General features: G+C 46.7%; 1 protein-coding gene across 2 annotated transcripts in view; it reads left to right on the top strand.

The window, feature by feature from the left end:
* ric3a (RIC3 acetylcholine receptor chaperone a) overlaps positions 1-15,198 on the top strand; it is a 46,683-nt gene that overhangs the window by 20,897 nt on the left and 10,588 nt on the right. For both annotated transcript variants that reach the window (XM_055649901.1, XM_055649900.1), the window contains exon 3: positions 14,037-14,121. In XM_055649901.1, the coding sequence (XP_055505876.1) occupies positions 14,037-14,121 (85 nt within the window). The remainder of the gene's footprint in view (positions 1-14,036; positions 14,122-15,198) is intronic.

Raw genomic sequence — 15,198 nt, 5'->3', positions numbered from 1 at the left:
TGTGGACTGGAGGGTAGCCAATATAATCCCAAATGGGGAATTATAGACCAGTTAGCTTTAGATCGGTAGTGGGGAAGATGCTTGAATCGATTGGTAAAGAAGTTATAGCAGCGCATTTGGAAAGTAGTGACAGGATCGGTCAAAGTCAGCATGGATTTATGAAGGGGAAATCATGCTTGTCTAATCTTCTGGAATTTTTTGAGGATGTAACAAATAGAATGGATAAGGGAGAGCCAGTGGATTGGTGTATCTGGACTTCCAAAAAGTCTTTAATAGTCCCACACAAGAGATGAGTGCGCAAAATTATAACACATGGTATTGGGGTATGGATATTGACATGGGTAGAGCTGGATGGCAGACAGGAAATAAAGAGTAGGAATTAACGGGTCATTTTCAGAATGGCAGGCAGTGACTAGTGGGGTGTCGCAAGCCTTGGTGCTGGGACCCCAGTATTTACAATATATATTAACGATTTAGTCAAGGGAATTAAATGTGACATCTCCAAGTTTGCGGATGACACAAAGCTGGGTGGCAGTGTGAGTTGCAAGGAGGATGCTATGAAGCTGCAGGGTGACTTATAAGGTTGGCTGAGTGGGCAGGTGCATGGCAGATGCAGTATAATGTGGATAAATGGGTAGGACATTTAGGACTGAGCGAGGAAAACATTCTTCACCCAGAGAGTTGTGAATCTATGGAATTCTCTGCCACAGATGGCAGTGGAGGCCAATTCACTGGATGTTTTCAAGAGAGAGTTAGATTTAGCTCTTAAGGCCAAAGGAATCAAGGGATCATGGGGAAAAGGCAACAATTTGATTTTAGATGATCAGCCATGATCATATTGAATTGCGGTGCTGGCTCGAAGGGCCAAACGGCCTATTCCTGCACCTATTTTTCTATCTTTCTCTGTTTCTAAATCAATAATAGAAAACAAGAGAACACAAAGTGCTGGAGTAACTCAGCAGGTCAGGCAGCATCTTAGAACGACATGGATGACGTTTCAGGTCGAGACCCTTCTTCAGATGAACAAGATGACATATAAAGATAATTAGCATCACCACAGATATTGCAAGTAACATCCCAGACATAAGGTCAAATGTGGGATTTGGAATGGGATAGAGGAACCAAGGAGGATTATAGTCACCATGGAGTAGGGGGAGAGAGCAGTATTGAGATAGAGGTTTAGCCACGAATCATGTTGAATGGCAGTGCAGTCTCAGGACAAGGTCACCTACTCTTGCTCCAACTTTTTCTAATATTTCTATTGTAGAGGCACCAAACGTGGTGAATAAACAGTTGCTTTATTCAGGTGTTACATGTAAGTTTGGTCCACTAACATAATTGTCATTGTTGCTGTAGCTGAGTGAGGGTGTTGTCTAGAGCTCAGTTACCTGTCGACTGGGGTGATCTCAAGGTGAGATATGCTTATGTAGCAGGGTACTCCCCTTAATCCATGATGTCACATGACAGCCCTCGTAACTGACGAGTGTTTGACCATAAGTGGTCCGTCTATCAGCTGATGCCACAGGACCTCCCCCAGAACTGGACGAAGGAATAGAACATGCTAACCTTCTACAAGACATCCGGTGGTGCTGTTGCTAGCTGCCTCCGCCCACAGTCTGGCTGTCTTTTTTAATTTTGTTATGTTTAGAGTGTGTTTTTTTTATTTTTAGTTTTTTTTCCCAGTATTTTATGTGGGGGGAAGCGGGTAGGGTAAGGGTAAAACCGTCCTTCAGTAGCTTCCTGGCGAGGATGCGGCTATTATCCGAGTCGCGTCCTCGCCCCCCCCCCGCAGTCTACCAACTGGATTGGCGTGGTCTTTCCTGCCGGGATCGGACCAGAGCTTCAGCAGCGGCGGCGAGGAGCTGGAAACATCGCGGAGCGGGCGGGACCTTCCTGGGATCCGGCTTGGAGCTCCGGAGTGCTGGGCCGCTGCTCTAATGCAGGCGGCGCTGACTTTAACATCGCCTAATCCTGGGACTCTTTGACAGGGGTAGCCAGCGCGAATCTCCGCCCAGCACGGCCTGTGGACATCGGGAGCCGCGGACTCCGGTGGAAGGTGGCCAACGAGAGGTTTGAAATCAATGACGATAAATTAAAATCAAATCACCATCAAGAAGTGCGCAAGCGATGGTCGAGGGGCGGCTCCTGTTGTGGGTCGGAGGCACCCTGCCGTGGGTGGGACGGTGGGGCACGGCGAGAGGGCCTGAACATCGGGCCGCCCGTAGCGGCGACTACGGGGTGCTCGGGAGGCCCCGACCACGGGTGAACATTGGGGAACATCGGCGAGGAGGTTGACTGGACTTTGGTTCCTTCCCTCACAGTGGGGAACTTTGGTGCCGTGTGGGAATGTTTGTGTTGTGGACTACTGTGTTCTGTGTTTTGTGTTTTTTTAATTTTATTTTATTTGTATGACTGTAAGGGAAAAATAATTTTGTTGACTCTTTCGATGATCAGCCATGATCAGCCATGGCCGTGCTGGCTCAAAGGACCAAATGGCCTGCTCCTGCACCTATTGTCTATTGTCTTCATTCAATCCAATCCAATCCAATCCAACTTTATTTGTTAAGCACTTTAAAACAGACAATGTTGACCAAAGTGCTGTACAGAAGAATAAACAAGACATCATAAACAGACACCATAACAGCTCACATGAGGCGCAAAAATTACATTTGAAATACAAGAATAAATTAAAAGACATAAAACATGAGTAAAAATAATAGCCACGGAATAAAAGCAATCAAAAAATAAGAAATTAAATCAAGTAAATAAATAAAGTCGACATCTTACTGGGCATCAAAGGCCACGGAGAAGAGATGGGTTTTAAGAAGTGATTTAAAAACAGACAGAGAAGAGGCCTGTTTAATGTGGAGAGGCAGATAGTTCCATAATTTGGGTGACGACACAGCAAAGGCACGGTCCCCTCTGAGCTTCAGCTTAGTTTTAGGCCCACTCAGGAGCAGCTGATTATCTGACCTGAGAGAGCGGGCGAGTGTATAAGGGTGTAGAAGCTCAGATAGGTAGGGCGGGGCAAGACCATTTAGGGAATTAAAAGCAAATAAAATAATTTTAAAATGGATCCTAAACTGAATAGGCAACCAGTGGAGTGAGGCTAAAATGTGCGAAATGTGCTCACGTTTACGTCATTTATTGTCATTGAAGCCAATGACGATAAATTAAATCAAATCAAATCAAGAAAGTGCGCAAGCATGGTCGAGGGCGGCTCCTGTTGTGGGTCGGAGGCACCCCTGCCGTGGGTTGGGACGGTGAGGCCCGCGGGCGCAGTTGACGCATCTCCTCGACCAGCAGGGAATCGTGTCCTGAGGAATACGGCACCCAGCAACGCTGGGAGGCGTCGGCAACAATGCAAACAAAGAAGAAGAACATAAATAAATAAATAAATAAATAAATGGGCTGATTGCTAAACCCAGCGTGGTGATACAGTAAAAAAGTGAAAACAAACTACAGTGAGCAATCAAGTGGTAGAACAGTTCAAATTGTCCAGTGTGGGAAAGTTGTGCTGGAAAAACTGGTGTTGTCTCGAGCTCAGCTACCTGTCGACTGGGGTGATCTCAAGATGAGATGCTTATGTAGCAGGACACTCCCCTTGACCCATGACGTCATGCGACAGCCCTCGTAACCACTGACGAGGGTTCGACCAGAAGTGGTATGTCTATCAGCTGACGCCACAGGTTATTCAGGCATTAAAGGTTCGTTAAAACATGCACGTTACTGGCGGAAGGCGAGCGGCCGACCGCGGTGGTGGGCCCAAAGTGGCGCCCGGGAGCAGCTCTACGGTAATGACTGCAGTGGATGTAGCCGTCAACTCTGCGCTGCACCTGGATGCCGCCGGAGGGGAGTGTCCTGGGGAGTGTTCTGCTACATAAGCATATCTTACCTTAAGATCACCCCAGTCGACAGGTAGCTGAGCCGGAGACAACACCCTCGCTCAGTTGCAGCAGCAATTACAATTATGTTAGTGGACCAAACTTACATGTAACACCTGAATAAAGCAACCGTTTATTCACCACGTTTGGTGCCTCTACATGAGCAACATTTTGTTGTTTATTGCAGAGAGATTATACTAGAGCTGTTATGAGAGAAGGTAATTGATAATTCTTAAAACCTCAGGCAGATTGAAGCTATCTTTTCTGTCGTGTACATTACGTCGGGGGAAAGGAACTTCACTCGGATTCAATCAATACGTCAGAGAACTTCCACTTTGAGTCACTGTAAAAATAAGAGAGAGCAGACATCAGCAAATATAGGCAGATGAAGCACGTTAGGAATGATAACACTCAATCAATATGATGATTCTTTGATTTAATACTTTGACCAGTGAAGGAGACAACACGTTTCATGGCCAATATTTACCGCAGGTTTAAATAAAACTAGACTAATTGGAACCCGTTGGGTCCCTGTCACATGGGAGGTCTGGTCCCCCAAAGCAACCCATTCCTCCAAATGCAATATTCCACCACTCACGCTTAGCCCCCAACTGCGCTGGCGCGGCTCATTTCCCCTCATCCCCAGCACTCTCTCCCCCTCCTCTTCACCCTCCCTCTTCTTTCTCCTCTCTTCCACCCCTCCCCAATCCCTCCCTCACCTCTCCTTTCCCCTACCGTCAGTCACTCCCTCCCTACCCCCTCCTATCCCTATCCCCCACCTCCCCCACTTCTCACCTCCCCCTATCCCCCCCCGCTAAACCTCCTCACCTCCCTCACTGCCATCCTCTCCCTCTATTCCCTCACTCCCTACCTCCCCTACTCTCCTCCCTCCCTCTCACTCTCCCTCTTCACCTCCCCCTCCTCTTCCCCTCCCCCAATCCATCCCTCTCCTCTCCTATCCCCTACACTCAGTCACTCCCTCCCTCCATCACTCCTCTCCCTACCCCCCTCCTATCCCAATATCTACCCTCCTGCCCCACTCTCCCTCCTCACCTCCCTACAGGTTGCTGCTCCTTGCGTCTCCCGGAGCATCAGCCGACGGCACTCTCAGAGCCAGGCTCAGCGCCCAGCCCTCGGGATCATCGGCGCGGCCCCGGAGCACCAGCAGCTACGGCCGCGCTGGTAGAGGTCGCACCGTTCTCCGGCCGCTGCTGACCAACTGACAGCGGACGCGGCCAATCAGTGCGGCAATGGTGCAGGAAGGGGCGTCGCAGTTCCGGCGGTGACTGGCAGGAGAGGAGACCAATCTGCGCATGCGTGGTTTTTAAGATTTTTAAACCTTAATAACTTTTAAAATATACCACCGTTTGGAGAAAAAACTGTTGCACTTGCAGCACCGTAGAATGTTGAGTAAAGTGGCGAAAAGTCGTAGCGCTATCGTGTACTGTTTTTGCGCATATGTAAAAAAAAAAGCAAGGAACAAGATGAGTTATATACTAGACCAAGGGGAACCCGTTGGATCCCGTCCCCCTCAACGTGCGTTTGCAGGGCGGGGGGGGGGGGGGGGGCGGGCGGCGTCACACACACACACTAATCCCCCACACACACTAACAACCCCCCTTGATATAATATTAATATTATTCATTGGCTCCTTTTACCCCATCCCCGCCCTATCTCGAGGGGCAGAGAGAGTGGGGCACAGAAAGAGAGAGAGGGAATAGGTGGGGAAGGGAGATGAGGAAGAGAGGGGGGTGGTTGAGGGAGGGGGGGGGAGAGGGGGGAAGGGGGGAAAGAGGAGGGGGGAGAGGAGAGAAGAGTGGGAGAGGTGATGGGACAAGGGGGAGGAGAGGGGGAGGAGAGGTCGAAGGGGCAGGAGGAGAGGGGGGGGGGGGCAAGAGAGGGGGAGGGGGAGAAAAGGGGTGGGAGGGAGAGGGAGGGAGAGAGAGAGCAGGGGGAGGAGAGATATGAGGGGGAGAGAGAGAGGGGGGGGGGGGAGAGAGAGAGAGGGGGGGGAGGGAGGAGGAGGGGAGAGAGAGAGAGGAGTGGGGCGAGGCCCGGAGCGATCTTAGGACCAAAGATCCTATAGCGAGCTATAGGCTCTTTGCTGAGGACTGCCAAAAAGCAGCGGATGACCGGCCGATTATGGCTTCCGCAAGGGGAAGCCCACCCACCAGCGTTAGAAACGATCGGGCCGGGAAGATAGAGAGGAGGTCGTCTCCTGTGATGGTTAGAGAGGAGAGGGGGGAGAGAGGGTGGGGAGGAGAGGGGGGGGGGAGTGGAGGGGAGCCGGGCGAGTGAGTGGGCCGCGAAAAGCGGAGAGAGAGAGAAATGGCAGATTCTCTGGAAACCCGCAGCTGGATGGGGCGTGTGGCTTCACAAGCCGCGCCGGCCGCGAGGAGAAACTTCTTCAGCGCTTGAGCGCCGGGAATCTGGAATCTGCAGAACTTTCTCGTTCTTTTTGCTCTGTGCCTTTTTGAGGAACTGGGGTGGGGGGGGGGGGGGTAACGTAACTCGTGGAAAACTGCACATGCACATTGACAGCAGCTGCATTAATCCAGAGCGGTGGAGGGGGGGGGGGGGGGGGGGGGGGGGGGCACGAGGAAATGCATTGTGAGGTCAGCAGCTGGGCAACCTTAATATTTTAAAATAATGTCAGTTTGATGATAAATTTTAGTAAAAATAAAAATTTGGTGATAAATTATAATAAATATTTTAGTAAATAAATGGACCAAATTTATGGGGGATTAGATTTTTGAAACCATAAGGAAAATTTCTATCAGAAGATGTAAAAGTTTCACTGTCATTGTAACGTCAGCAGCTGGGCAGCGGTCAGATTGGTCAACAATTTTAATTAAAACGTCAGTAAAATAATGTACCAAATGTACAGAGGAGTGGATTTCTAAAATCACAAGGAAAATCTCTACTGAAATATGTAAACATTTTCACGTTTTGGCATCTGGTTTTCTAGGAGATACGTTTCACAGGCAAAATGACACACACCCACACACACACACACACACACACGGAGTTTTAAAAATAGATGGATGGACAGACAGACAGACAGACAGAATTATACAGCTTGGGCAAAGCGAAGTATAATCAGGACAAGGTTCACTTCAATCCCGAGTTGACGTTTTGCTACTTACGTAATGTTTTGGTCTTCAAGGTCTTCCAGCAACGAAGAAGAAAACTTGATGATTAATGTGTATTATTCCATAGTGTAGACACACCTCCCTTCCATCAGATCCACACCAGTGTTTAATTTCTATTCTCACAAACCTATTTCAAAACATATTTTAATTCCTTTCCATTAATTTTTAATTATGATCCATCAATGGACAACAGCAGATGATTGTAAGTACTTTTCTCCATGTAATTTTTTTCTCTAAAGACCCTTTTATTTTGCTTTGTAGATTTGTACCTTTCTGCCATTGTCATCAGTGTAGTAGAATCAAATAGTCGGTCACTATCTTGTGAAGCTCAGAGCCTTGGTATACTGTATGGATGGCATCGTTATTGTATGTATACTGTTTACTCTGTGAGTTTCATGTGAACTGAAAAATTAAGTGCACCCTGCCAAAAAACTCTTCTCGTAGAAACAAGGAACTGCAGATGCTGGTTTACAACAAGAGACACAAAGTGCTGGAGTAACTTAGCAGGTCAGGCAGCATCTCTGGAGAACATGGATAGGTGACGTTTTGGGTCGATACCCTTCTTCAGGCTAAGTTCATCAGAAATAGATTTGGAGCTTTAACAAAGATCCTCTTCGATACTCTGCCCTGCAACCTCCTCATTCACATGGCCAATAGTAAAACATAGAACATAGAACAGTACGGCATACGAATAAGCCCTTTGCCCCACATGCCAAACATAATGCCAAGACCATAATTTATCTGCCTGCACATAATCCATATCCCTCCATTCCCTGCAAACCTATGTGCCTATGCAAAAATAATAATTCTCAATAATAATTGTAGCTGTCAATTCACATACCCATTAGTCCCAGCAGTGCCTTATTCCAGCTGTGGTTATTCTTCTAGCAGTTCTCTTCTTCATCATCCAGAGCCAATTCAAGTTGTCCAGTTTCCTCGCGACTGTAACAGTACATTAACATTTGTTACAGAGAAAGGTTGAACAAGTTAGGGCTTTATTCTTTGGAGCGCAGAAGGTTAAGGGGGGACTTGATAGAGGTTTTTTAAATGATGAGAGGGATAGACAGAGTTGACGTGGAAAAGCTTTTCCCACTGAGAGTAGGGAAGATTCAAACAAAGGGACATGACTTGAGAATTAAGGGACTGAAGTTTAGGGGTAACATGAGGGGGAACTTCTTTACTCAGAGAGTGGTGGCTGTGTGGAATGAGCTTCCAGTGAAGGTGGTGGAGGCAGGTTCGTTTTTATCATTTAAAAATAAATTGGATAGTTATATGGACGGGAAGGGAATGGAGGGTTATGGTCTGAGCGCAGGTGTATGGGACTAGGGGAGAATACGTGTTTGGCACGGACTAGAAGGGTCGAGATGGCCTGTTTCCGTGCTGTAATTGTTATATGGTTATATGGTTATTAACTGAGAGAGGAGACCTGAATAAATGCTACAAAAAAAAATCAACCTTTCCTCACAACACATTGCTGGGTCAATTTGTGGATAATAAAGATCTCGAATTATAATTTAGTTTGGTTATTATACCTCTGCAAATTTCACTCTTAATTTTACCTTCATAGCCTTAATACCACACAATCTATGCAATAACTTCAGATCAATCTCAACGTAATCTGATGATGGTCCCCTTGAGAGTGAGGTTATCAGTTAAGATTACAACTGATGCCTGTGCTCTCTTATTTCTACACTGACTCAAAAGTGGAACATCCCTGGAAGATTAGAGATTGTAGAAGCACACAATTAAAAAATAACGATCAAACCTGAATCTGTCATTTGATTAGATTTGTGAAGAAAAGTTTACTTCCTCAAACAAAACTTCAAGCTAATTAAAGCAGTCAATCCGGTGGAAGGTGATGCACTGAATTATTCCTGGTTACAGATCTTTAATATGAAAAGGTCAAGTAGCACCAGGGAATTGGTAGGCTTGGGAAATTGTTATGAAAGAGAGCAGTTTGCAATTTGAAGGGGTGAATGTGAAATGATGGTATTTATATAATGGATGATTTCAATTAACCAAATATAATTGGGATTACCCAGGCCGTTTGGAATCATGGCAGTAATTCGCTGCTGCACAGAACGGTATGCAAATTGATCTGGTAATGGCCAACAAAACATGCTGACTGAACAATAGAACTGGTGACTCAACGTGACTGAGCTTCACTGGCACCAGTAACGTAAGGAAGGAGTTGAAACAAATTAATTGGAGGGTATATGACCCTACACCCTCCATATGTTTGAAGCAGCCTGCAAGCCCTTCACTTGTACCAATGCCATTATGTTCAAAGAGGAATGTAGCATCGACTTCAGACATAGACATTTCGCTCTCGTCCCAGACAAACTCACATATTCACCACAAGCGTCTGCGGACTCTCGTCTACATTGCGAGACCAATCCTACAGGCAGGTCAAGCAGCAGCTTGACCACGGTGTGCTCGGAGAGTTATTCCTGTGATGACTCAAAAGTATCAAAGATATTTTATTAGTCACATTCACATACACCGAGGTGTAGTGAAGTGAAATGCTTTTTGCCATTTTGCAGTACACAAAAGAATACAGACATAACACCAATGAGAGTCTTAAACACAAAGAACATCCCCCCACAATGGCTCCCACCATGACGGAAGGCACAAAGTCCAGTCCCCAACCCCAGTTCACCCATAGTCGGGCCTATTGAGGCCTCCACAGTTGCCTCTACGGAGGCCCGATGTTCCAGGCCGTTCTCGCCGGGTGATGTTGCTCCGGCGTCTGGAGAGTCCTCTCAGTGGCTTGGGAACCCTGGAACAGCCGCTTCCGTACTGGAGGCCGCGGCTTCCGAAGCCAACAAGGCCGCGCCGGTTGGAGCTCCACAACTGGTAATCTCGTTGCGAGATCCAAGGCTCCCGGTGTAAAGTTCGGCGCCGCCGCCCGCAGCTGGCCGCTCCACAGTCCCGCAGCTCCGCGATGTTGTTCCCGGCGGTCTCAGCTCACCGGAGCACCACGCGGCGACCCAACAAGGCATCGCCCGCTCCACGATAGCGCTCCAGCGCTGCGCCGCCACTGAAGCCGAGATTCTGGGCGGTCCGCGACAGGAAACGCCGCTCCAGGCCCGCTGGTAGGCCGCGAGGACGGGTCGAAGCTGCAGCCTGGAGAAAAGCTGCCTCTCCGACCAGGTAGGGGCCCAGAAAGGCAGTTTCCCCCCCCCCCCCCCCCCCCCCCCCCCCCCCCCCCCCCCCCCCCCCCCCCCCCCCCCCCCCCCCCCCCCCCCCCCCCCCCCACAAAAAAAAAAGTCTAGACCTCCAAACAAAACACTTTAACTAACTAAAAATAAAAATAAAATGGTGAAAAGACAGACAACTGCTGGCAGGCAGCCGTGCAAAGGACAGTGCCCCCTATTCTCCTCCATCATTATCCCCGTCCCATCTTCAGGACTATCCCACCAGACACGTCATGTGAGAACAATGGTACACGCGTGGCAGGGACATTGACTTCAGACCCCATCAGCTCTCATGGCTACAGCTGAAGCACAGCCAAGGAAACCTCTGATTACCACCTACTGTCTCCCTCAGCTACTGAACGACCCACAGCACTGTACTGGTACTGTGAGCAGCAAGGGTAGAGAGTGTAGTTTGGGTGGGAGGCTTCAATATCCGTCAGCAATCGTGGCTTGGTAGCATCGATAAACCTTGAAGAACTGTCTGAGATGCGTGGTGAGAGGAACTACAAGTTATTGAACATTACCTTCACCAATCTCCCCTGCGGCAGATGCATCTGCTGCTGAAAGCGGTGAAGGATAAGGACCACAGCACAGTCTTTGTGGTTATAATGTCCTGGCTTCACGCTGAGATATCCTCCATCATGTTTTGTGACACTTTAGATTGTGTTAAATGGGATGGACTCAGAACAATTCTGGCAGCTCAGAACATGGCATCCATCGGGCATTGTGAATCCTCATCAGCCGCAGAATCGTGATCTATCATCTGGCCAAAATGTTTCTTTCGCTACCATTGTTCTCAAGGCCAAACTGTCAAGTTGTCAAGAGAGTTTATTGTCATATGTCCCAGATAGGACAATGAAATTCTTGCTTTGCATCAGCACAACGGAATATAGTATACACAAATACAGAACAGATCATATCAGTGAGTCCATATACCATTATATAAATATATACACACAACAATTAATCAGATAAAGTGCAAATAAACAGATAATGGTCTATTAGTGTTCAGAGATTTGTTTCAGCTGAGTTTAATAGCCTGATGGCTGTGGGGAGGAAGCTATTTCTGAACCTGGACGTTGCAGTCTTCAGGCTCCTGTACCTTCTATCTGAAGGTAATGGGGAGATGAGTGTGTGGCCAGGATGTGCTTGATGAGTGTGTGGCTAGGATGGTGTGGGTGCTTGAAAATGATGTCAGCCTTTTTGAGGCAGCGACTGCGATAGATCCCCTCGATGGTAGGGAGGTCAGAGCCGATGATGGACCTGGCAGTGTTTACTACTTTTTGTAGTCTTTTCTGCTCCTGGGCGCTCAGGTTGCCGAACCAAGCCACGATGTAACCGGTCAGCATGTTCTCTACTGTGCACCTGTAGAAGTTAGAGAGAGTCCTCCTTGACAAACCGACTCTCCATAATCTTCTCAGGAAGTAGAGGCGCTGATGTGCTTTCCTAATAATTGCATCAGTGTTCTCGGACCAGGAGAGATCTTCAGAAATATGCACGCCCAGGAATTTGAAGCTCTTGACCCTTTCCACCATCGACCCGTTGATATAAACAGGACTGTTGGTCCCCATCCTACCCCTTCCAAATCAGTCCCACAATCATTTATGATCAGTTCCTTGGTTTTGCTGATGTTGAAGGCCAGATTATTGTGCTGGCACCATTTGGTCAGTCGGTCGATCTCTCTTCTATACTTTGACTCATCCCCATCAGTGATACGTCCCACAACAGTGGTGTCGTTAGCGAACTTGATGATGGAGTTCGCACTATGACCGGCTACGCTGTCATGAGTATAGAGTGAGTACAGCAGGGGGCTGAGCATGCAGCCTTGAGGTGCTCCCGTGCATCTAGGGTTTAATCCTAGATTTAATGGGCAGTCTAGAAGACATGCTGGGAGCTAGGCATTGGGGAAGGGACTATCAAGAAGAACAACTGGTTGAGATCCAGACTAACCCCCATTAGATGATCACTTGAACTGTCATGGCATCAAAGGCTATGGGCTGAATGCTCAGAGAAGTGTAGTTCATACAGGTAGGGATTGGTGGGCAGTATGGGCACAATGCATTGATGAACCCGTTTCCATGCCATATACCTCAGTCTCATCTCCAATGCCCAACCATATACAGCTCCACTCTCCCATCAGGCAAAAGGTACACAAGTGTGAAAATGCATACCTCCAGATTCAGGGACAGTTTCTTCCCGTCTGTTATCAGGCTACAGAACCATCCTACCACCAACTAAAGAGCAGTCCTGACCTACCATCTACCTCATTGGAGACTATCATTAATCGGACTTTACTGGTCTTTATCTGTTTACTGTGGACGGCTTGATTATAATCATGTGCAGTCTTTTTATTGCCTGGATAACACACAATAAAAAAGCTTTTCTCCCTACCTTGGTACACGTGACAATAATAAACTAAACCAAACTAGTTCTTCCTCAAAGATCTTCCTTACATCGCAAGGTTAGAAGTGGGGACATTCACGAATGATTACTCTACATTCACAACTCTTCAGCAAAGAAGAAATCCCGTCTGAGATCAAGAGAATATTCACTTGGGCTAATTAGGCTTAGAGATATAGCATGGAAACAGGCCCTTTGGCCCACCGAGTTCACACAGACCATCGATTATTCACTTTCAAAAACTGATTATTAATATAACCAGCAGCCCAGGAGATCATGTCAGAATATCTGCGTGAAATGCTACACTTGGTCTCCTTACTCCCTTCGACATTGTCACATGGAGAGTGTAATGGCCCTGTCCCACTTAGGAAACCTGAACGGAAACCTCTGGAGACTTTGTGCCACACGCAAGTTTTTTGTGCAGTTCCCGGAGGTTTTTGTCAGTCTCCCTACCTGCTTCCACTACCTGCAACCTCCGGCAACCACCTGCAACCTCCAGGAACCGCACGGAAAGCTTGGGCGGGGCGCAAAGTCTCCAGAGGTTTCCGTTCAGGTTTCCTAAGTGGGACAGGGGCATAAGTGGCAAGCTGCTGGAACCAAATGTCCCATTCTTGGAAATATCATGAGCATGAATACATGGCAGACAGGGAGAGGCTTCAGAGGGTAACTAGGACAGCACAGAAGATCATTGGTTGCCCTCTCCCCTCCCTGATGGATATTTACACCTCCCGCTGCCTTAGCAGGGCAAAGAATATCATCAAGGACAGCTCCCATCCTGCGTTTGGACTGTTCGACCTGCTGCCCTCTGGAAGGCGCTATAGGTGCATCAAATCTAGGACAAATAGACTCAGGAATAGTTGTTTTCCGAAAGTCATAACTACTCTTAATTCACACATGCACTGACTTCACAGCCCAACACCCGGACTTCCATCTATTCTATCCACATACTGAAATTTGGAACTGTAATGTGTATTGTAACTGTAATTTTTAACATTTTTTAAAAACATTTTTCATATTTAATATAATGTTTAAACATCTGCCTAAGAATACTACCTATTCATCCTTCACCATTTTGCCTTTATAGATGTGTATATAGCGCCGCAGAATTGTGCACCTATCCCCCCCCCTCTCCCTTTTGTTTATGTTTTCTGTTTCTTGTTTTTTGTACTAAATTATATGTATGCACTGAGTACGAGCTGCTTTTAATCTCATTGTACATGTATAGTGACAATAAATGGCATATCTATCTATCTATCTATCTATCTATCTATCTATCTATCTATCTATCTATCTATCTATCTATCTATCTATCTATCTGTTTGCATTATAATGAACACGTATGTTTCCAAATTGCCTCATTTCCCTGAAATACTGTGCATTTATACATATCTTGTATCTTTCAGATCTCATCCACGGGTAGCGGCCAGAGTCATAAAACAAGGAGGAGGTGTGGGGGCAACCGGAGTGGAAGCGGGAAGTGTAAAATTAGTATGTTCTTTATTGGTTAACCTGCCCAGAATCAATCAAATGCTTCACCATAGACAAATTCAATTACAGCTTTCTACCATGACTTAGACCAAATCAATTTCTAATCACATTTCCTGTTGGATGTGTTATATTCATTAGGATCGATTTTCCTTTTTAATTCATCTATGAATTCAGTTTAATCGGCCATCATTAGATTACTAAAAATGGATGTTCACTGGCCTGTCTTGCAATATTCATTTAAATCTAACGTTAGACATCAGTTAGTCCAAAAAACCAAAGTAAAAGTTACTAAAACGGCTGCACCATTATCTACAGCCCTCCATAATGTTTAGGTGCCTCTGTACTCCACAATTTGAGATTTGTAATAGAAAAAAATCACATATGGTTAAAGTGCACATTGTCAGATTTTAATAAAGGCCATTTTTATACATTTTGGTTTCACCATGTAGAAATTACAGCAGTGTTTATACATAGTCCCCTCATTTGAGGGCACCATAATGGTTGGGACACAGCAATGCCATGTAAATGAAAGTAGTCATGTTTAGTATTTTGTTGCATATCCTTTGCATGCAATGACTGCTTGAAGTCTGCGATTTATGGACATCACCAGTTGCTGGGTGTCTTCTCTGGTGATGCTCTGCCAGGCTTGTATTGCAGCCATCTTTAGCTTATGCTCGTTTGGGGGACTAGTCCCTTTCAGTTTTCTCTTCAGCATATAAAAGGCATGCTCAATTGGGGTCAGATCGAGTGATTGGCTTGGCCGCTCAAGAATTGACAATTTTTTAGCTTTGAAAAACTCCTTTGTTACTTTAGCAGTATGTTTGGGATCATTGTTTTGCTGTAGAATGAACCGCCGGCCAATGAGTTTTGAGGCATTTGTTTGAACTTGAACAGATAGGATGTGTCTATACACTTTAGAATTCATTATGCTACTACCATCAGCAGTTGGATCATCAATGAAGATAAGTGAGCCATACATGCCTAGGCCATAACACCTCCACCACCGTGTTTCACAGATGAGGTGGTATGCTTTGGATCTTGGGCAGTTCCTTCCCTCCTCCATACTTTGCTCTTGCC

The sequence above is a fragment of the Leucoraja erinacea genome, chromosome 18 (assembly GCF_028641065.1).
Source record: "Leucoraja erinacea ecotype New England chromosome 18, Leri_hhj_1, whole genome shotgun sequence".
In the NCBI taxonomy this organism is placed as follows: domain Eukaryota; kingdom Metazoa; phylum Chordata; class Chondrichthyes; order Rajiformes; family Rajidae; genus Leucoraja; species Leucoraja erinaceus.
Note: the sequence above shows the minus strand (reverse complement) of the source record. Positions and strands in the feature narration are given on the sequence as shown.